The 21,924-nt window shown below is 43.2% G+C and overlaps 2 protein-coding genes across 4 annotated transcripts in view; one reads left to right on the forward strand and one right to left on the reverse strand.

The window, feature by feature from the left end:
* The window catches only part of peak1 (pseudopodium-enriched atypical kinase 1), a 97,938-nt gene extending 82,594 nt beyond the window's left edge, over window positions 1–15,344 (forward strand). For both annotated transcript variants that reach the window (XM_055662552.1, XM_055662553.1), the window contains 2 exons: window positions 3,014–3,795; window positions 9,277–15,344. In XM_055662552.1, coding sequence (XP_055518527.1) covers window positions 3,014–3,795; window positions 9,277–10,389 — 1,895 coding nt within the window. In that variant the 3' untranslated portion in view covers window positions 10,390–15,344. The remainder of the gene's footprint in view (window positions 1–3,013; window positions 3,796–9,276) is intronic.
* LOC129713493 (translation initiation factor IF-2-like) lies at window positions 11,790–20,604 on the reverse strand. 2 transcript variants are annotated; one of them, XM_055662555.1, is made up of 2 exons: window positions 19,757–20,604; window positions 11,790–11,914 (listed from the first exon to the last, which is right to left on the reverse strand). In XM_055662555.1, exon 1 carries the CDS (start codon window positions 20,484–20,486, stop codon window positions 19,794–19,796), a length of 693 nt encoding a protein of 230 aa, XP_055518530.1. In that variant the 5' UTR covers window positions 20,487–20,604; the 3' UTR covers window positions 11,790–11,914; window positions 19,757–19,793. The 2 variants fall into 2 exon arrangements, with proteins under 2 accessions (XP_055518530.1, XP_055518529.1); XM_055662554.1 differs by lacking the exon at window positions 11,790–11,914 and adding an exon at window positions 15,482–18,097 and having other exon boundaries at window positions 19,757–20,603.
* Window positions 20,605–21,924: the final 1,320 nt, after the last annotated feature.

Below are 21,924 nucleotides of genomic sequence, written 5' to 3' on the forward strand. Positions count from 1 at the left end.
CCCAAACAAATTATTACATTTTAAATTACAATACGTAATACAGTCCATCACAACCTTTGTGTGTATTTATTAGGCCACAAGGCAACAATGTAATCTGTACTAATCTTTTTAATGCATGTGGATGGAGAGCACTTGAAGTTACCCAAATGGAGAAAGAAAAATCGACTTATGAATGGATAAACACAGCAAAGGGCTATTATTGGACTCTACTTTATCCAGCATACGTTAACTTAATTGGAATGAGGGACAGAAAAAAAGATCATCTTTGCAGATGTATTGTGATGGTGGGATTGTTGCAGATAAAACAAAATAGTCTGGCTGGATTAGACATTTAGATCAATGCCGAGTAATGAGACGAGCAAGGGCAGTCAAATTAATTAGGGCAGAGGATGAAATTCAAGGGATAAATCAGGGTTTGAGATGGGGAACTGATTTAACCCTATAGTGCTTTGTGCAGGTGCCATTCTTATGGGCCTGTCCCACTTACGCAACTTTTTCGGCGACTGCCGGTACCCGTGATAGGTTGTCGCCGAAAGATTTCAACATGAGACACCCCGACTCTTTGGGTGACTGAGGAGACTACTCACGACCATACAGGCGACACCCCGGCAACACGAGTCGTACCTCGTTCTGGTCACCGCTGGATTTTCAACATGTTGAAAATTTTCGGCGACCTGCAACGACCTATGACGGTTGCCGGCAGTCGCCGAAAAAGTTGCGTAAGTGGGACAGGCCCATTAGATTCGGGCATTTCAACCAAGGGAAAACACTGAGGATCTGGAATCTTGTAATCTGCGACCCGGAGTTACAAGTGATTAATTCTCCCTAATAATCTGAGATATCGATTAGAAAAGTAAGGGCACATTTAGAAAGGAATACTCAAAATTGAGACGAAAAACAATTAGGCTGGAACCATTACAGGGAAGCTTAATAGAGTCATAGAGTTATAAAGCATTTTGGACCAATCTATGCCAATCAAGTGGCCCATCTGAGCTAGTCATATTTGCCTCCATTTGGCCCATAAAACTTTCCTATCCATGCTCCTGCCTAGATGTGCCTTAAACATTTTTGAATCCGCCTCTACCACTTTCTCTGATAGCTCTGTATACCCACCAAATCTGTGTGGAAGAAGTTGCCCCTTAAATCTGTGCCCTCTGGTTCTAGATTCTTCTGCCATTGGGGAAAAAAGGACTAACCATGCACTTTCTCCAGCTCCCGTATGATTTTACATACCTCTATAAGGTCGCCATTCAGCCTCTTACCCTCCAAGGAAAAATGCCCTAAATCATGAATTTTCTTTGGTTGTGATGGCTGTTGTTAGAAAGAGCTCCGCTGAAACCTGTTCCAGTTATATCACAATCAGTGAGTGGTATATTTTATAAAACCTGTATATTGTATTTAGATATCTATCTTTCGCTGGAAAGTTAACTTAGCTGATTTTTGAATTTAACAATTTTGTTCCAGTTTTGGCTGCGGTTGTTCTATGGATAGAAGTACTGTATCATTATTGAAGGTAGTTTGCCTCGAAACCTGCATCGTGAGATCATTACTGTAGCATTGTATCCAGTCACATCTTGTTGCTTGCTGTAAAAATATGTTGTACAGCCATGTATAATAGATCACCTGGGAATGCTGTAGGATGCATTAATACTGACTATATCACTAGCCAATTATTATTGTTTTCAACAGCAACATTGAATTTGAGTCGTTCTCTTCACTAAAGACTGGTTCCTGGAGCGATGGGGAGATATGTTGGGCATTAATATTTTACAACGGAATTAAACATTATATCTAAAATATGCAGTGAAAAACATTTGACAATTGAATGTAAACACATTAATCCCAAGCACACTGGAGCATTTGTACAGATGTTGGTTTCTTAAATGAAGATTTTCAGAAATATCTTTCTCTTAAATTCACTTGAATATGTAGATTTTATTTTTCCTTTGCAAAGCTTCACTCTCCATTTGAAGCCTGCGCAGAGCTTTGATATTTGAGTGCAGCGCTTGCATTAAATTATTCTTGTTGCTTTCAACACTTCTTTCATCTCTCAGCTCTTCCTGACTCTTCATCCCCAGTCAACCTATACGCTTAAAACCTTCTTTACAATCACCTTATAATCGAACCTGATTCATACCTGATATCTCAAATCCATCGTCGATATGGAAGCAATTTATTAACTGCCTCTGAAACCAAACATTTACATGCCGTCCATAGATCTGTAATCCAATAATTTTCAAATTTGTGATCACCGCAAAATCTAAAATTGCTCCTCCGAGATAGTTTCTGGTTTCTGGACTAGTTCCCAACAGCAGGCATTTGTTGCTTATCCTATTTAAAAAAAAAACTACTCACTGCATTGCAGAAGCATCAAATGACCACCAACAGAGAAGAGGGTTGAGAAATACTCAGATAAGCACAAATAACATTGAAGAATTCTTTAGACTGCAGCTGATGTGCGAAAGAGTCTGCCTGTGTGAAGATATTGACTGTAAGTCGTGCCACTTACTCGGTATATGATATATGAATCCATAGGACTGTGTGTAAATCTGAACTGTCCAAGATTTTGTATTCATAGCAGGATAAGCAACTGTGACTGCAATGTCGCTCCAGTGTATTCCATTTGTGGTATTAGTTATTTGTGGATCAAGATTCTAGCTTGTCTTCTTGACTAATTATGAAATTCCATAATTTATATTGAACACTTAATTATTTTGGGTTTTTTTCACTAATTTCAAGAGAGAGTTAGATTTAGCTTATGGCTAAAGGAATCAAGGGATACGTGGGAAAAGCAGGAATAGGGTACAGATTTTAGATGATTATATTGAATGGCGGTGCTGACTCGAAGAGCTGAATGGCCTCTTGCACTTATTTTTCTACGTTCTATGTTTTCTAATATATTGGAAGTTAGTACTTAGAAATTATTGAATGCAAGTGCACTTTTTGCAAAGCATTGCTGTCATTGTATTATCTAACCGTGTTATTCTAAATCTATTTTGTTGTGATTGAACAGGGCAATCGCGGGCCAACATGATACCGCTGAAGCAGCCGCGGCAAGTGAAAGGAGCTTCGGACGATGCCATTGCATTTGGGGGATCGATCGAACAGGAAAGTATGCCTGAGACACAGCCAACACCGCCCCCTCTTCCAAAGAAGACCATAATCCGAGCAAACACTGATCCAGCATCAAAGGACTATGCCCACAAAATGATGGAAGTGAAGAATTCTGGGTACAATGTAAATTTAGCCAACCCACTGTATGATGTAGAATATCTTGGGGATGCAAACTGGGATGTATCAAGTGCTTGTTCGTCAATTAGCTCCGATGCCAGGATATGTGACAATGAGTCTGGGGATTCGCTGGACAGAGCAGTGGGCAAGACAGCTGCGAAAGCAAGCACATCGTCAACAGTCAATAGCATTTGTAGCCTTGCCATGAGCACCAGTAAGGAGAGATGCTCAAACAGCTTGGATTCATTATCTGAGAAAAATCGCTTGCCTCAAAGATCTAGTAAAAGCATACAGAAGCCACAAAGGCACGCCCTCTACAAAGGGATAGAGAACAAAGAAGAAGTGGTGATGAAGATTCGAAATCTCCACACCGACTCTCTGAGGAAATTGGCCGTGAAATGTGAGGACCGGTTCATGGAGGGTCAAAAGAACCAGCTTCGCTTTGGACTAGACAACTGGTCAGACTTCAGACTGACGAGTGATAAACCTTGCTGTGAGGCAGGTGATGCAATCTACTACACAGCATCCTATGCTAAGGACCTCCATAACCAATACGCAATCAAGGTAAGCCATGCCAATGATGCTCACCTCACATGTATCAAAATGTCACCAAAATGTCCTTGCAAATGCCATCATGGAGGATTCATGGAAAATGGGATAGAATTGCAGAATTCTAGAATGAGATAAATAGCATAGGTTTATTAGGAAGAATATTAATACACAAATAAGCTGAAAAGGATTTGAAGCTGAAAAGGATTCTACTGAAAGGTTTAGATATGTAAGCAAAAGTGGAGGCTTGTGCAAGCATAAATTGTAAGCATTAGAACTGCTTTGCTTATTTCTTGTGCTGTTTGTGTGCTGTCCGTAACCATACATTTATAATCACCATGGTGGGGGATAAACAGTACCCTTGTGATTAAATCACTGGTGTAATGATCTGGAGATGTTAGTTGATGTAGGGTGGCGCAGGGGTAATGTTGCTGCCTCACAGGGCCACAAAACCAGGTTCAATCCTGACTGTGGGTGACTGATGTCTGTGGGGAGTTTGTACGTTCTCCCTGCGTAGGTTTTCTCCAGGTGCCCTGATTGGCTTCTGTAAATTGTCCCCAGTGTGTCGGATGTGAAAAGCGGGATAACATAGAACAAGTGTCAATGGTCAATGGTCGGTCTGGTCTCGGATGGCCGAGGGGCCTGTTTCCGCACTCTATCTCTAAACCAAACTAAGCTATCACTGGTTAAGCAAGGGAAATGGAATCCAATTAATTGAACAGTCTTGAATAGAATAGCTGGTATCAGGAATGGTGACCATTGTCATGTTGGAATGTTATAAACCCTGACTAGTTTCACTAACATCTCCTGTCCTTGCCTGGTCTGACAAATGTGGTGTGATAGCTATCATCGTTATTCTGTCACTTCCTTTCCCAAAAGTGCTTTATAACCTTGTGCTCTGTAAACACTTGAATGAACATCAAGCCAGCTTCAACCTTTAGAGAGCTTCTGAGCCGGCAAATCAAAATTTAATCCAACGGAGGCATGTATAATCAGTAAAATGCTTTGCATGCCCATTGAGTCTCTTTTGCAACACTTACATTATGTAAGTTATCTCAGTAATCTAAACACGATTAAAGGCACCACTCCTGGAGATCAAGGTGCCATCAGGATTTAATACTGATCTGACTGTGAGGAGACTCAACCATGTTAGCGTGTGGGATTTTAAGTGTTACTGCAGTAATTATGTTTGGGAATGTCCAACGAGCTACCAACATTTATGTAATTAGTGATATCTGAGACTTCCCGATGAATAGCTTTATGGATGAAAAAAAAGGCCAGAGGTTTGTTGAATCCCTCTGGGAATGTAGCCATTTGAGATCAAACATGCATTTTAAAGAATTTCACTTTTCCTGTCTCTGAATATTTCTTGATAATTTGCATGCTTTTTGAATAATTAAAATTCTGACATCTAATTAACAGGATATCTTTGAATAGGACCCTGCGAATAAAAGAGCAAAAATTTAGCTTTGTTAGGTGTAATTTGATCATTGTATTTGGCAGTTCCATTAGGATATTTACCTTGGGTTGTTTTAAGTCCTTAGTCTCTCTCGTTCTTGCCTTTTTTACTTTGACCATAAGGTATGAGCACAGAATTAGGCCATTCAGTCCATTGAGACCACTCCACCATTCAATCATAGCTGATCTATTTTTCCCTCTCAGTCCCATTCTCCTGCCTTCTCTCTGTAATCTTTGACACCCTTACCAATCAAGTATCTGCTTTAAAAATACCCAAGACATGGTCTTCACAGCCATCTGCAGCCGTACTTTGGTGATGGTTTATTCCTACACAATTTTGCCTGGTCATTTTGTGGACATCTCATGTCTTCACCACTAAGTGTTAAGCATTTCAACCCAAACATTGAAAAGTATGAGCTAGACCTTCAGCAAACTGGTGATCCGCCCAAGTTCATTAGGCTCCAAGACGTGGAGACTACTTTTTATCTGCAGTCAGGCAGTATCCCTGGAGACGTATCTCTGGATAGGAGACATTACGGGTCTGACTGAACAACAGTCCCAGCCCGAAATGTCATTTATCCATGTTCTCCAGAGATGCTGACAGACCTGCTGAGTTACTCCAGCATTTTGTGTCTTTCTTTGGTATATATCAGCATCTGCAGTTCCTTGTTATTACAAGGATAGGGGAGGGATGGATAGGTAAATGGAATATTGCTCATGGGGCGAGTCTGTAAGACCTGGTGCTGCTGATGAAGCTATTAAATTCATAGATTAAAGATGACAGTAGGTGCAAGAAACTGTTATTAATTTATTATATTTTTGATCATTATCTATTATCTTTGTGTTATTGCATTCACTGCAATACCAGTTAAGCTACAGCAAAGCAAGAATTTCATTATATCTTTGGAACACATGATAATGAAACACTTGAGTCTTGACTTGAAAACAAACGAACATGTAATATCTGTGATGCAGGTCAGAGGTGTAGGAAATCTGCAGGATATTAGACAAAATTACAAAGAAAAAACTGAGTTAATGTTACAGATGGTAACTTACAGCACAACTGGCCAGCTTTGTTTGATACCAGCCTGCTGTGGGACCGCTTCTGTTATGGCCCACAGATCAATATCGCAGTTTGTATCCCATCATGTTAGAAACATAAAGACGCAGGTTATTTTTTATTGCATCGTGTTAAGACAGCAAAGAGAAGGGTTGTATTGCTGTTTAGTTTAGAGATGCAGCGCAGAAAGAAACCCCTCAGCCCACCGAATCCGCGCCGACCAAAGATCCCTGACATTAAGGCTATTCTACGTTTAAGAGAAAGTTAGATAGAGCTCTAGGGGCTAGTAGAATCAAGGGATATGGGGAGAAGGCAGGCACGGGTTAGTGATTGGGGACGATCAGCCATGATCACAATGAATGGCGGTGCTGGCTCGAAGGGCCGAATGGCCTCCTCCTGCACCTATTTTCTATGTTACACACACACTAGGGATAATTTATATTTATACCAAACCAATTAACCTACAAACCTGTACGTCTTTGGAGTGTGGGAGGAAACTGAAGATCACGGGGAAATCCCATGCGGTCACGGGGAGAACGTACAAACTAAGTACAGACAGCTCCTGCAGTTGGGATCAAACCCAGATCTCCGACGCTTAAGGCAGCAACTCTACCTCTGCGCAACTGTGCCGCAGGTTAGATTGGTTAGATTGTGTAAAATATGGTCACTTCCCATGGAATAGACCTACTACTTATAGATTCAATAGTTTTTACTAGCAGGATGGCCGAGAACAAGGCACCATAGATACCTGGACATTTCTTCTCTGAGGTCAGTGAATCTCTGGAATTTATTGATTAGAGGGTGATCCTAAATGATTAGAAATACTTAAAGTGGAGATCGATTAAATATTTGAAAGATCTGGAGAGCTATGGGGAAGTGGCACAAAAGGAGTAGTTACTAGACAAAAGACAATAGACTGTCGGTGCAGGAGTAGGCCATTTGACCCTTCGAGCCAGCACCGCCATTCAATGTGATGAGCTATGATCATATTGAATGGTGGGGTAGGCTGGAGGGACTTGGTTAACTACTCCTGTGGTCTTGTGAGGGCGACAAGTGGTTCGGCAGTGAATGCGATTGCTTATTAGCTCTAAAGACCCTTACTCGAGCCTGACCATGGGTACTATCTGGGTGAAGTTCACACAGGCTTGACTAATGCCCAGTGAATCCCTCTCACCAGTATTTACCTTCAACTTGCCAGGCCTTCAACGTCCCACCCCTAGCACTCTCTTCCAGCTTTCTCTCCGCTCCACCCCCTTCCTGCCACCACAGTTAGTCAGAAGAAGGATCCCGAGTACGAAGTGTTTAAGAAGGAACTGCAGATGCTGGAAAATCGAAGGTACATAAAAATGCTGGAGAAACTCAGCGGGTGCAGCAACATCTATGGAGCGAAGGAAATAGGCAACGTTTCGAGCCGAAACCCTACTCTTCCCGTGTAGGAAGAATGTCTATCCATTCTGTCCACAGATGCTGCCTGACCCACCAAGTTTATATTTTGCTCCAGATTCCAGCATCTGTATTTCCAGTGAATCATGTTAGAAAGTGTGTGCTCTGGGAGAGGAGAGGAGGCATTGTAGGTTTAGTGGCAATTTTTCTCAGAACTGAAAAGCCTCATCATAGAATTTATTGCAAATTAAAATTTGTAGCTTTAGAGTGAATATCAAGCGAGGGGTGCTAATAAAAAGAATGTAGAAACCAGGAACTGCAGATGCTGGTTTACAAAAGAAGAGACAGAGTGCTGGAGTAGTTCGGCGGGTGAGACAGTGCCTCAGGAGAATGTGGATCGGTGACATTTTGGGTCAGCGCCCTTCTTCCCAGTCTGAAGAAGGACCCGACCTGAAACGTCGCTTATCCATTTCCTCCTGAGATGCAGCCTGACCAACTGAACTATACCTTCTCGGGCATGAATATAATATAGCAACGAATAAACTAAATAGAGTAACTTACCCACAGAGTGGTTAGATGCTGCCCATGGAGATGTTGAGCTGGTGGATCAATGGATTTCAGTCGATAGAAACATAGAAAATAGGTGCAGGAGGAGGCTATTCAGTCCTTCGAGCCAGCACTGCCATTCATTGCGATCATTGCTGATTGTCCCCAATCAATAACCCGTGCATGCCTTCTCCCCATACCCCTTGACTCCACTAGCCCCGAGAGCTCTATCTAACTCTCTCTTAAATCCATCCAGTGATTTGACCTCCACTGCCCTCTGTGGCAGGGAATTCCACAAATTCACCACTCCCTGGGTGAAAAAGTTTTTTCTCACCTCAGTCTTAAATGCCCTCCCCTTTATTCTATGACTGTGGCCTCTGGTTCTGGACTCGCCAAACATTGGGAACATTTTTCCTGCATCTAGCTTGTCCAGTCCTGTTATAATTATATACGTTTCTATAAGATCCCCCCCCCCCAATCCTTCTAAACTTGGATCTTGGATAAAGAAAAGGAATATGAGAGATGAACAGCTGAAAGGAGACTTATATGTTACAAAAAAAAATGCTGGAATTAAATCCTTGTTTCTTTGTTTATATTTTGTGCAATTCTTGCTTGATACAAGTTATTATTGTGCAGCTTGGTTACTCTGAAGAGTATGACACTCTATCCAGTGGTGAAAATGTGCACATGCCAGGGAGTCTTAATGTGGAGATTCCAAACTCTCATCAAGAATTTAAGGTAGACAGAAGTGCTGGAGAAACTCAGCGGGTGCAGCAGCATCTATGGAGCGAAGGAAATAGGCAACGTTTCGGGCCGAAGCCCAAAGGAAATAGGCAACGTTTCGGGCCGAAACCCAAAGGAAATAGGCAACGTTTCGGACCGAAACCCAAAGGAAATAGGCAACGTTTCGGCCCGAAACGTTGCCTATTTCCTTTGCTCCATAGACGCTGCTGCACCCGCTGAGTTTCTCCAACACTTTTGTCTATACTCACCAAGAATGGTATCTTGCACAGTGCCTGAGAGTTTTACTTCCATTTTCTCTTTTCCAGATATGTAAAAGTCAAGCCAAAGCTTCGCAGCAACTCTACTACCACAGCCTAGCAGTGAGGCAAAGCCTCGCTGTGCACTTCAACATCCAGCAGGACTGTGGGCACTTCCTAGCCGAGGTACCAGTCCGCATGCTTCCCTGGGAAGACCCCAATGCCCCAGTGGTAGAAGACGACGAAGATAGGTCAGAAGTTTCAAAGGATACCAGGAACAGCTCCAGTGCCAAGGGAGCTTGCAGCAAACATAGGAGTCGTGTGGTGGTCATTACCCGAGAGGTTCCATACCGAACTGTTGCTGATTTTGTGCGCGAGTCCGCTCCTCGGCACTCGAGGAACCCAGACGTCTATGAGCGGCAAGTGTGCTTGCTGCTGCTCCAACTCTGCGCGGGCCTCAATCACTTAAAGCCGCATCACGTTACGCACTGTGACTTACGATTGGAGAATTTGCTCCTGGTGAGATGTGGGCAGGAAGCCCTGGGAAACTGTGAATCCGAAAATGCAATTGCCAGCACAGAATTGCCGAGGCTTATCATCAGTAACTTCTCCCAGGCCAAGCAGAAAAGCCAGGTAGTAGATCTGGAAGTCCTGAGGGATCAGTCAAGACTCGCGCCCGAGATCATCACCATCACCCAGTACAAAAAGTGCGACGAGTTTCAAACAGGGATCCTCATTTATGAGATGCTGCATCTACCCAACCCATTTGAAGAAAACCCAGAACTGAAAGAGAAGGAGTACACAAGAATAGACCTCCCAGCCATCCCTAAGCGCTCAGTCTACTCCCAGGGTCTTCAGCAGCTGGCAAGTCTCCTTCTGCACCCTAACCCTTCAGAACGCATCCTTATTTCAGATGCCAAAGTCTACTTGCAGTGCCTCCTCTGGGGACCAAGAGATGACCTGGTTCAGACACTCAAATCGTGCAGCGGCATTGCAGACAGAAACAGCATATTGCAAAACTGGCTGGACCTAAAACGGACACTACTTATGATCAAGTTTGCAGAGAAGGCCATAGACACTGAAAGCAGTGTTAGCCTTGAGGTCTGGCTCTGCTGTCAGTATTTGGCCTTTGCTTCAGTCGATTCCCTCAGTCATATTGTGAAGCTTCTCCAGCTCCAGTAACCTGTGTAACTGCTGCTTGATTCCCACTCCCACCCCCACCCCCCTCTCCCCACCAAATTTGGATTTATGTGCAATTTTTTGTAAATGTTCCAACTTTGTAAATGGCAGTATTTAAAGTGTATGTAATAGATTTCTACGTTTTGAAAGGTGATGCCTCTGATAAGCAACAAATGCTTGTCCCCCCCCCCCCCCCCCCCCCCCCCTTGGCACATAAGCAAGCTGCAACTTGCTCTTAAAATGGATTCTCGGATATTTGTTCTTGAAGCTATGACAATTTGTGTGTTTACCTATATCATGCCTTGAAAAAAAACTACAGCCACTTTGCTACAAAAGCATTAATGGGTCAGTTGCACAATAAGAGATTGTCAAAAATAAGTCCAATCTTAATTCATTAATTCTTGGAAAGGCTGCTGTATGAAAGGGAGAAAAGTCTGCTTGAGTGTTATGTGAGTGGGATTTTTTGGTACCCCGTTAAGGAATTTCATGGATTGTAATCGTGGAAATCTTGGAGCCCTCTCGAACATAGAACATAATCTTTCTACTGAAGCAAGCTGCATAGTGACAGGTAAGTCAGGGTGGAGGATGGAGTTACTAAAAAGGGACGGGTTGTGGTATTGGGTGAGTTGATGATCAAGATTGCGCTGTTAGCAATTAGACAAACTTCCATACTACTTTTATTTGCAGTCGCTTACTATAGATGCATCAAACCTTAGTCGAACCTAGTAAAACTCGGCAGGTAGAATTTTTATATTGAATTTTCCTGACTGCACATGTTTACTTTAATGCAGTTAAATTAATCTTTAACATCATTGAACAAATGTTTATTGAGAACGCACTGTTTATTTAATGGTTGGAGGCGTCTTGGTGAGTGTGATATCCAGTATATATGAATGGAAAATTAAAAGGCCTGATTGTTGTTGGCAACATCTTTGAAATGATGTTGGGAACTTTTCAGCAGAGCTAACTCACACAAATGTGTTAGTGAAAATGTTAGACCAGCACACAGCAAATTATAGACTGAGGGAACAATCGGTCTCAAATGCATTTCACAGTTTCTCCCCCTTATAAGCTTGTACTGTTTATAAGGCACTTTCTGTATTTAGGGAAGAGGGAGAGAATTTCCTTACCAATATATATTTTTTATTATTATGCACTCGCATTTGGATTAAGGGAAGAAGTATTTTAATATATTAAAACTTGAAGAAACTCAGTATTACAGTGCAGAAACTGATCAAGACATTTATTTAAGCAGTTTACTGCTCAGCTTTTATTTGTTGTTGTCTTAAATGGGATGTGTATGTTGCAGATCAGACGAGCATTTGTTGCCCACTGCTAATTGCCCTTGGGAAGATAATGGTGAGTTTCCTTTTTGAACCACTGCTGTGAAGCCATCATTTTGCTGTTGGATGGTGTTCCAGGAATTTTACCTCATGATGGTGAAGGATCAACATATGTCCTCAGAAGATCAGGCTTGGAAATGAACTGTGTAGGCGGTATACCATTGCACTAGCTGCCTTTATCCCAGCTGTAAAGGAAGAACACTTGGCGAGTGGCGGGAGCGGATGGCAGCATCAGTGGAGAGAATGAACGTTTGGACGTTGACAAGCATGTCGGCAAAGTGTGAGGTTTTGTCTCCTCTCAACCGCGCCAACCTACGTTGGTGTTGGAGCTACGTTCACCCAGGCCTTAGTGATTTATAGAGAGAGACTCTTCCCTTGGAATACCACCATCTGACCTACTATGCAGCCAATATATATGTTACTGGTCCAGTTAAGTTGCCCGTCAATTCTGGACCTCAGGACATAGGGAGTAGAATTAGGCCATTTGGCCCATCAAGTTTATTCCATCATTTGATCATGGCTGGTCTATTTTTCCCTCACAACCCCATTCTAATGCCCTGACAGAGTGTTGATTACTGTGGAGTGGTGGTGGTAAGGAGCATTGGTGATTGTCAAAGGGTTATACTTAGATTCTCTCCCTTTGCAGATGACCGTGGTATTTTTGTGCCACAACTCATGCCCAGTTTTGGCCATGTCTTGTAGTGTGCAGGCAAGGACCATTTTATTTTCTGAGTTCAGAATGGAGGTGAATAAAAATCCAGCAAACATTCCCAATGTAATTTCATGCAAGGTGATGATTGTTGAAGCAGCCTGGGCTACTGCATTGAGAAAACCCTACTGTGATATCCTGAAGTCAAAATGATCAGGCTTGAAGACCAACCATCTTCCATTGCCATCATTTGCTGTGCAGTTCGTTCAGAGTCCTCATGCTTTGCTATTTTGATTGCAGGAGAATTAGGCTATATAGCCATTGATCTGCTCTGCCATTTTTCCCTCTCAACCCTGTTCTCCTACCTTCTTCTGCAACCTTTGATTCCCCGAATAGAATAGCTTACTATTTATTTTCATATAAAATAGTAAACTGTCAGTAAAGTGTCTAAACCTGGTGTTGAATTGTGTTTCCGTTTAGTTGATGACCATGAAGAGTTGAGCCCATGTACAAAGATTCTGCAACTATAACTGCACATGTTCCATGAAATTCCTTTGGTCCCAATTATGAAATAGGTCAAAGTCTCCATTAAAATGGCAACAGAAGGAATTTTGGTCCATGTCTAGATACGTGTATCGTTTCAATGAGTTTATTGTCTCACTCCACGAACAGCCAAGTGCAGATGAAGCAGATGCTGTTGGGAATGTGTGTGGGTTTGTTACTTTCACATCCCTCGTGCATTGCAACTTCCTTTTCAAAGTAACACAGGTGAACTTCAACATGCCAGATGCTAAATGTTATTATTGCAAGCCACCCGGCATATTGTATTCCATCTTTAAGTAGTTCAACATTCCTGATTGTGGAATTTTGCCATACTAATCTGACTGCCACATTTCTGCATTGTAACAGTAATTATTATACTTCTGAAATATTAGTGCTGTGAAACGTTCTGAATGACAAATTATTTTAATTAGGGCGGCACGGTGACGCAGTGGTAGAGTTGCTGCCTTACAGCGCCAGAAATCTGGGTTTGATCCTGACTACTGATGTTGTCTGTATGGAGTTTGTACGTTTGCTCCGTGACTGCTTGGGTTTTCTCCGGGTGCTCTGGTTTCCTCCAACGCTCCAAAGATATACAAGTTTGTAGGTTAATTGACTTCGATAGAAATTGTCCCTAGTGTGCAGGATAGTGCTAGTGTACAGAGATCGCTGGTCAGCTCATGAACTGGTGGCCCAAAGGACCTGGATCCACGCTGTATTTTTAAGCTAAACTATACTCGTGAATATTATTCCCAGCCCTCTATCACCAGTAATACTGATTAGGACAGAGCTTGTAACCAATTGCAGTTAGGGTTCTAGACAATTTCTTTCCAACTCCACAAGGCGGTCAAATAGGATGACTCATGATGATGAATCGTTAGGGCAGTATAATGCTACATCCTTGAACACTCCTTCATGAAAGTTACCAGTTCCTACATAAGTGAGATTCACCCACGTTTACTGCCTCTATCTAAAAGCTTTTCTAAAATACGATAATCTAAAGAAAGAAATTCTTTGTTTTTTAAAGCCATGTTCTTCCTGCACTGGAGGCATGCCTTTCAGTGCAACTTCACTAACCACTGTACTTCAAATATCTTACCTGAATTAGACCATAAGACATAGGAGCAGAATTAGGCCATTCAGCCCATCGAGTCTGCTCCACCATGACTGATCTATTTTCCCCTCTCAACCCCATTCTCCTGCCTTCTCTCCCTAGCAAGTTTTTCCCCGTTTACTCCTATCTACGGTGTAAGGCTTATTTACTGAACAACTTCCTAATAGAGCCATAGATGTAGTTTGTAGCTGTGGCCCACTCGGTCCACGCTGACCTTCATAAATTGTATTATCCAAATTAACAAAACTTGCCATGACTGTTCTCCCTGCATCAATCCCAACCGTAGAGGGGGGGAGAGCGAGCGAGCAATTGTAAGAGGTGAAATGTGGCAACTCAGGTAGAGTGATAAGAAAGTGCCTGACTGTAGTGATTGTATAGATAACAGTATTAGACAGAGAGCACAATGTGGCTCTTACAATATTTTTGGTGTACAGAATGCCAGAGTGCATTAATGTTTTCAAAACTAGCCTAAAATACCAGTGTTTACATTTTTTACCATTTATGTATCTTGAAATATCTAGTTTCTTTTATTGAAAGTCCTTATTAAATAACTCCGCTAGGCACCAAATTTGTACATTTGATTCCTACAAACAAATAGGACAGGTTCTGTTTACTAACCACTTGGTTCCCTGCTGTAAATAGGGATGGGAATATTTTCAAGCAAATGGATTCAGGCCTCCCAAGATGTTGGTATTGCGTAGTAACTGAAAATACTAGAAATGCACAAAGTGATGGCAGCATCTGCGGCAAGAGGGGGCGATGTTTCTGGTGTCTGCTTGCTCATCTATTCTAGACAATGGTCCTGTAGCTTTTTGTTCCAGCATGCACAGGCTTTCACTGCAATGGTACATTCCTAAGCAGTGAAGATTGCCTTACTTTCAAATGCTGCCATTAACTTTGAGCTTTTTCTTTGGAGATGGGGAAGATGAATTCAGTGGTGCCTTTTTCTAACTGTCTTAAATAAACAATCAAACCTTTTGAGCAACTGACCCAGTGACTGCACATAGCTTTCTGTATTGTGTACTGCTGATGACAAGACTGTTTCTCTGTGAAAATGCAAGCCATCGGTATCTATATCTGATACATGTAACCTAGTTTGGATCTACTGTATTTAAATAACCATTGTACCAATTCTGCAGTACCCTGCCCACTCCAGAACCTATATACTGCTGCTTTTGAGTGGTTAGCTGAAAACGGAGGCGTGCGTGAACAACAAAATGGATGAAATGCTAATTGTGTGATTCTTGTACTCAAGTTGTGTAACAATCATGTAAATGTTTTTTTTAATTAAAAAGTGACAGCTGCATGCTGATTTACATGTTCTCTTGTCTCCTTTTAAGTTTGCAAAAAGGCTTTGTGCAAGATTAAAAAAAAATATCTATAATGCAGATTCTTCCTATCATCACTCTCGGAAGTCTACATAGACCTCTCCCTGGAATTTAATTCTGTTCATTCCTTGTGGAAGCAATTATTGAATTGGTTTTGATCATTGGGCTCCCACTTCTGCCCCTGGCTAACATTGAATTTTCCTGCAAAAGTCACTCATGATTGGGGGAGTTAAAAAAACAAACTAGTTCCATAAGAGGGACGGTACAGTAGCGCAGCTGGTAAGAGTTACACCCTTACACTGCCAAAGACCTGGGTTCGATCCTGACCCCAGGCGGTGCTGCCTGTAGTTTGACAATAGACAATAGGTGCAGGAGTAGGCCATTTGGCCCTTCAATCCAGCACCGCCATTCAATGTGATCATGGCTGATCATCCCCCATCAGTGCCCGTTCCTGCCTTCCCCTGACTCCGCTATTTTTTAAGAGCCCTATCCAGCTCTCTTGAAAGCATCCAGAGAACCTACCTCCACTGCCCTCTGAGCCAGAGAATTCCACACTCACCACCCTCTGTGAGAAAAAGTGTTTCCTCGTCTCCGTTCTAAATGGCTTACTCCTTATTCTAAAACTGTGGCCCCTGGTTCTGGACTCCCCCAACATAGGGCACATGTTTCCCGCCTCTAGCGTGTCCAAGCTCTTAACAATCTTATATGTTTGTTCCCCCTGTGAACGCATGGGATTCCTCCGGGTCGGGTGTTGCAGTTTTCTCCCACAACCCAAAGACGCACAGATTGTCGGTTAATTGATCTCTAAATTGTTCCTAGGCTATAGGGTCACTGGTGTGAACAGGTGATCACTAGTCAGAGGACTCGCTGGGCCAAAGGGCCTGTTTCCACGCTCTGTCTCTAAACTCAGGTGCTGATATTTTATAGAGGCTGACACAAAAAAATTTATAGCACACATTTAATGAGGTCTCATTGCTGCAGAAACCTTTAAAAAATATAATTTGAATTGAATTTTACAACTTATTGTACAGTAACTTTAGCAGATAACTAGTTTAAACATTCCTCCCAAAGACTGCTAAAGTTTGCTTTACAACTTTATTTACTGAAGTATTTCAATTGTACTTGTTGTATGTAGATTATTCCACCATCTCATCATTAATAATCTCAGCAGACACCTACACAGGCATAGCTGCTCAAATCCCACAGCACAGGAGAAAGAAAATCTGACATTTGCAAGAACCCATTTTGTCAAATTTTGAAGAAAGCTGAATAATTCCCAGTCTGTCCGATTAGAACATTTTGATAATGTGTTACAGTGCATGGATATCAGGATTTCAATACACTAAGCCAAAAAAAAAGTACATCACAAAATGTACTAGTGTTGTCACTAAGATTTCAGAGTAACGGTAGAATCGGAACCATGAAAAGTATACTGCAGTAATGGTGTGGATTTGGTACCTCAATCTTTTCTTCGGGTGGGGGGGGGGGGGGGGGGGGGGTGAGGAATGCACTGGAACATTATTTAACGTCTCGCAAGACAAGTACAATTGCTTAAATTTACAATACAGCACTAGGATTTGGATGGGAGTTAAAGGCTTGACTATAATAGCTGTCTTCCCTAAACTGAACTTGTTAGGATATTTTCTAGTGGTATTCGCCAGTAAATTAAATTTAGTGAAGGCAAAAGACTGCAGATACTGCCATCTTGAGCAAATAACAAAAATGCTGGAGGAAATCAGCCAGTCAGACATCTGTAGATGGAAATGAACAGTTGTTTCTGATCTGAAGTGTCCCAACCAGAACCATCTATCCATTTCCCCCCGCAGATGCTGCCTGACCACCTGAGTTCCCCCAGCAGTTTGCTAAACTATAACTAAACTAAAACTATAAATTTAGTCACAGTTGGTACAATATAATTTGAATTCTCAAATGTCCAGCAATAATCGGTACTGATTGTGGAACTGCAAGAGAGCATGTTTGAACTAACAGCATTGCACAGCACCCTTTTTAAAACAATATAACATGTGAGGATTGGACATTCAATCTTTCTATAACATCCAGTATCCCACATAAGAATAAGTTGCTTTCCTAGTGGACTGGCTATTGTGATAAACTTGTGCCAACACTGAAACCCTACTCATCCCTTAGTAGAATCACCTATCTAATACAAACTAAACTGACATAGTCAGACCCGGAAAGTATGTATGTCCCAGATGTCAGAAGTTACTGATAATTCTGACCTTTTATAGTTCAGCATTTCCCACAGACTAATCAACAGGTAACATTCAAAGAACACATCTTAAAGCACCTGTTCAAAGCCAGGCGGGCATTTTATAGAAGTGAGAGGGTTCAGTCACAGCAAAGAATCCAATCTCAGCTGGCAAAAAGAGTGGTACATCAAGTGTTCTGCTGAGCACTACACGATCCATCAGACCAGCAAGACTCCTTCAAGTGTCCAGCAAAGCACAACTGTCCTGAAAATCTGCAGTCATCAGCTGAAGGATTGTAGTCTCTTATTCTAGAGAAAGCAGGAACGGGGTACTGATTCTGGATGATTAGCCATGATGATCATATTGAATGGCGATGCTGGCTCGAATGGCCCACTCCTGCACATATTTTCTATGTATTCACCCATTTTGCTGCTCTCCCTGGAAGATGATCTAGTCAGTCCCAAGCCAACACTGTCCCTGCACCTGCTCTCTCCGCTGAAGACTGGGGAGCGAGGGAACGGGGTTCTCTGAAGTGAAATAAAGAAATCATTTATTGTTCTAATTAATCAATCGATTAATGAACTAACAGAAGAAAAGGTAGACAAATGCTAGAAAAACACAGCTGGTGCAGCAGCATCTATGGAGCGAAGGAAATAGGCAACGTTGCCCATTTCCTTCGGGTTTCGCCCCGAAACGTTGCCTTTTTCCTTTGAGTTTCGTCCCGAAACGTTGCCTTTTTCCTTCGCTCCATAGATACTGCTGCACCCGCTGTGTTTCTCCAGCATTTTTTGTGTACCTTCAATTTTCCAGCATCTGCACAGTTCCTTCTTTAACAGAATAAATAGATTTATTTATTAGAATCATATTCTATGTCGCTCTTCCAGGGAGATGCTAACTGCATTTCGTTGTCTCTGTACTGTACACTGCACAATGGCAATTAAAGTTGAATCTGAATCTGAAGAGAAGCCTCGGTGGAGAATCCAGTGCAGCCGAAGTCAGGTCAGGTCAGTCCCTCAGCCCACGGTCACCTCGCTGCTCGTTACTAGTTCTGGCTAAAGATATCAGGGGGTATGGAGAGAAGGCAGGTACAGGATACTGAGTTGGATGATCAACCATGATCATATTGAATGGCGGTGCTGCAGTGGGTGCAGCAGCATCTATGGAGAGCGAATGGAATAGGCAACGTTTCGTACCATTCTTGGTGAGTGTAGACAAAAGAGCTGGAGAAACTCAGGGGGTGAGGCAGCATCTATGGAGCGAAGGAAATAGGAAACGTTTCGTACCATTCTTGGTGAGTGTAGACAAAAGTGCTGGAGAAACTCAGTGGGTGCAGCAGCATCTATGGAGCGAAGGAAATAGACAACGTTTCGTCCTATTTCCTTTGGGTTTCGACCCGAAACGTTGCCTATTTCCTTTGGGTTTCGACCCGAAACGTTGCCTATTTCCTTCACTCCATAGATGCTGCTGCACCCGCTGAGTTCCTCCAGCACTTTTTGTCTACCTTCGATTTTCCAGTTCCTTCTTTAACAGAAGAGAAGCCTCATTTGTTTTTAAAGCTCTTTTTTATTAACTGCACTGATTGGAAACTGATCTTTTATTAACTATACTGATTGGAAACTGATCTTTTATTAACTATACTGAATGGAAACTGATCGAGCAACGTTCAGATTCAGATGCAGATTCAACGATAGATAGATAGATAGATAGATAGATAGATAGAGATAGATAGATAGATAGATAGATAGATAGATAGATAGATAGATAGATAGATAGATAGATAGATAGATAGATAGATAGAGATAGATAGATAGATAGAGAGATATAGATAGATAGATAGATAGAGATAGATAGATAGATAGATAGATAGAGATAGATAGATAGATAGAGATAGATAGATAGATAGAGATAGATATAGATAGATATAGATAGGTAGGTATAGATAGATAGGTAGGTATAGATAGATAGGTATAGATAGATAGATATGGATAGGTATAGATAGATAGATATGGATATATATAGATATGGATATATAGATATAGATAGATAGATAGATCCTTTATTGTCAATGTACAGTACAGAGACAACGTTTTGTTCGTTTCCTCTGTGTATACGAGTACTCAGTGAAAATGATATTAAGGAGATATACTGGTCAGGTCAGGTCAGTCCCTCACTCAGCCCACGGTCACCTCGCTGCTCGGCACCAGTTCAGGCGACTCCCCGGCTTCATGCGGCGCCCGGGCCTCGGGACTCGGTCGCCCCCGACACCGACACTCGCGTTGCAGCCGCTCCAGCTGCCGGGCCGTGGTGCCGAGCGCGGCCTCCAGTTGTCGGCTCCGCTGCCTCAGGTGGTCGTTCTCCCCCTTCAGGCAGGCGATGAGGGCCCGGGCGACCCGCTGGCTGGAGGCGCAGCGGAGCCGCATGATGGCCTGGACGGCCGCCTGCTCCCAGGAGCGAGGAGGGGCGGGGGTGGCGGCGGCGGCAGCGGCCGGCCGGCTCCTGGTGCAACCAAGGCCGCGGGCCGGGGTGTCTCCGCTTGCGGGCCCGGGACGAGCGCGTCTCCACCGTTGTTGTTGTTGGAGAGGCCGGCGGAGGCGCCACTTGGCCGGCGGCAGGCTTCTTGCACAGGCCGAGGCCCAGGAGCAGCGTCCCTTCCTCCAGGTGAAGCGAGCAGACGGCGGCCCCGGCCCCGGCCCCGGCCTCCAGCTCCAGCCCGCGGCCCCGCAGCGCCTGCAGCCAGTGGCCCCGCTCCTCGGCGCCGCTCGGGAAGCCGTAGAAGCAGAAGGGTTCGAGGCACGGGCAGTCGGCGCGGAGCAGAGGCCGGTGCCGCTCACACTCGGCCGCCCGCCACTCGCTCAGGCCGCCGCCGCTGTTGGTGCAACCCAGCACGGCGCAACACCGGCCCTCCGCCTCCTCCATGGCCGAGACTCAATGCAGCAAGAGGGTGGAGCAACAGCGCTTTATTATTGTCAAGTGCATAGATCCTGCAGCAGAGGATCTCTGGTCAAGTGTACTGAGGTACAGTGAACAGCAAATATCCTACAGCAGAGGATCTCAGGTCAAATGTACTGAGATACAGTGAACAGCAAAGTACCTTACCTTACAGACAAAAAATAATCCCCCCAAGTGTACTGAGGTGCAGTGCACAGCAATGAGGTGCAGTGCACAGCAAATATCCTACAGCAGAGGATCTCAGGTCAAATGTACTGAGATACAGTGAACAGCAAAGTACCTTACCTTACAGACAAAAATTATCCCCCCCAAGTGTACTGAGATACAGTGAACAGCAAAGATCCTACAGCAGAGGATCTCTGGTCAAATGTACTGAGGTGCAGTGAACAGCAATGAGGTACAGTGCACAGCAAAGATCCTGCAGCAGAGGATCTCTGGTCAAGTGTACTGAGATATAGTGAACAGCAATGAGGTACAGTGCACAGCAAAGATCCAACAGCAAAGGATCTTTGGTCAAATGTACTGAGATACAGTGAACAGCAATGAGGTACAGTGCACAGCAAAGATCCTGCAGCAGAGGATCTCTGGTCAAATGTACTGAGATACAGTGAACAGCAATGAGGTACAGTGCACAGCAAAGTACCTTACCTTACAGACAAAAATTAACCCCCCCAAGTGTACTGAGGTGCAGTGAACAGCAATGAGGTACAGTGCACAGCAAAGATCCTGCAGCAGAGGATCTCTGGTCAAATGTACTGAGGTACAGTGCACAGCAATGAGGTACAGTGAACTGTGCACAGCAAAGATCCTACAGCAGAGGATCTCTGGTCAAGTGTACTGAGGTACAGTGCACAGCAATGAGGTACAGTGCACAGCAAAGATCCTACAGCAGAGGATCTCTGGTCAAATGTACTGAGGTACAGTGCACAGCAAAGATCCTACAGATCCTTCAGGACGCAGACTCCGCTGTCTGGGTTGCCGGACACAGAGGAGGAAGGCAGCCTTCATCCCCAGGGCTGTCCAGCTTTTTAATGCTGATCACTGACTCATGAACATATGAAATGAAATAACCTTCTATATGCACTTTTTTAATTGAAGCACTTAGAAAGCATTTTAAAACTATTGCTATGTGTTGAATGTTGATGTGTGATTGTGCAGTGTGTCTGTGAAATGCGTGTGCTGGTTGATTGTGCAGTATGCGTGCTGCTTATGTTTGTTGATTGTGTCCCTTTTTAAAAAGCTACTGTAATGCGCCTTTTTAAATTGCCCCTCGGGGACGAATAAAGTGCTTTGAATTGAATTGAATTGAATTAAACAGCAAAGGATCTTTGGTCAAATGTACTGAGGTACAGTGAACAGCAATGAGATACAGTGCACAGCAAAGATCCTACAGCAGAGTGTATGG

The sequence above is a fragment of the Leucoraja erinacea genome, chromosome 36 (genome assembly GCF_028641065.1).
Source record: "Leucoraja erinacea ecotype New England chromosome 36, Leri_hhj_1, whole genome shotgun sequence".
Taxonomy (NCBI): Eukaryota; Metazoa; Chordata; class Chondrichthyes; order Rajiformes; family Rajidae; genus Leucoraja; species Leucoraja erinaceus.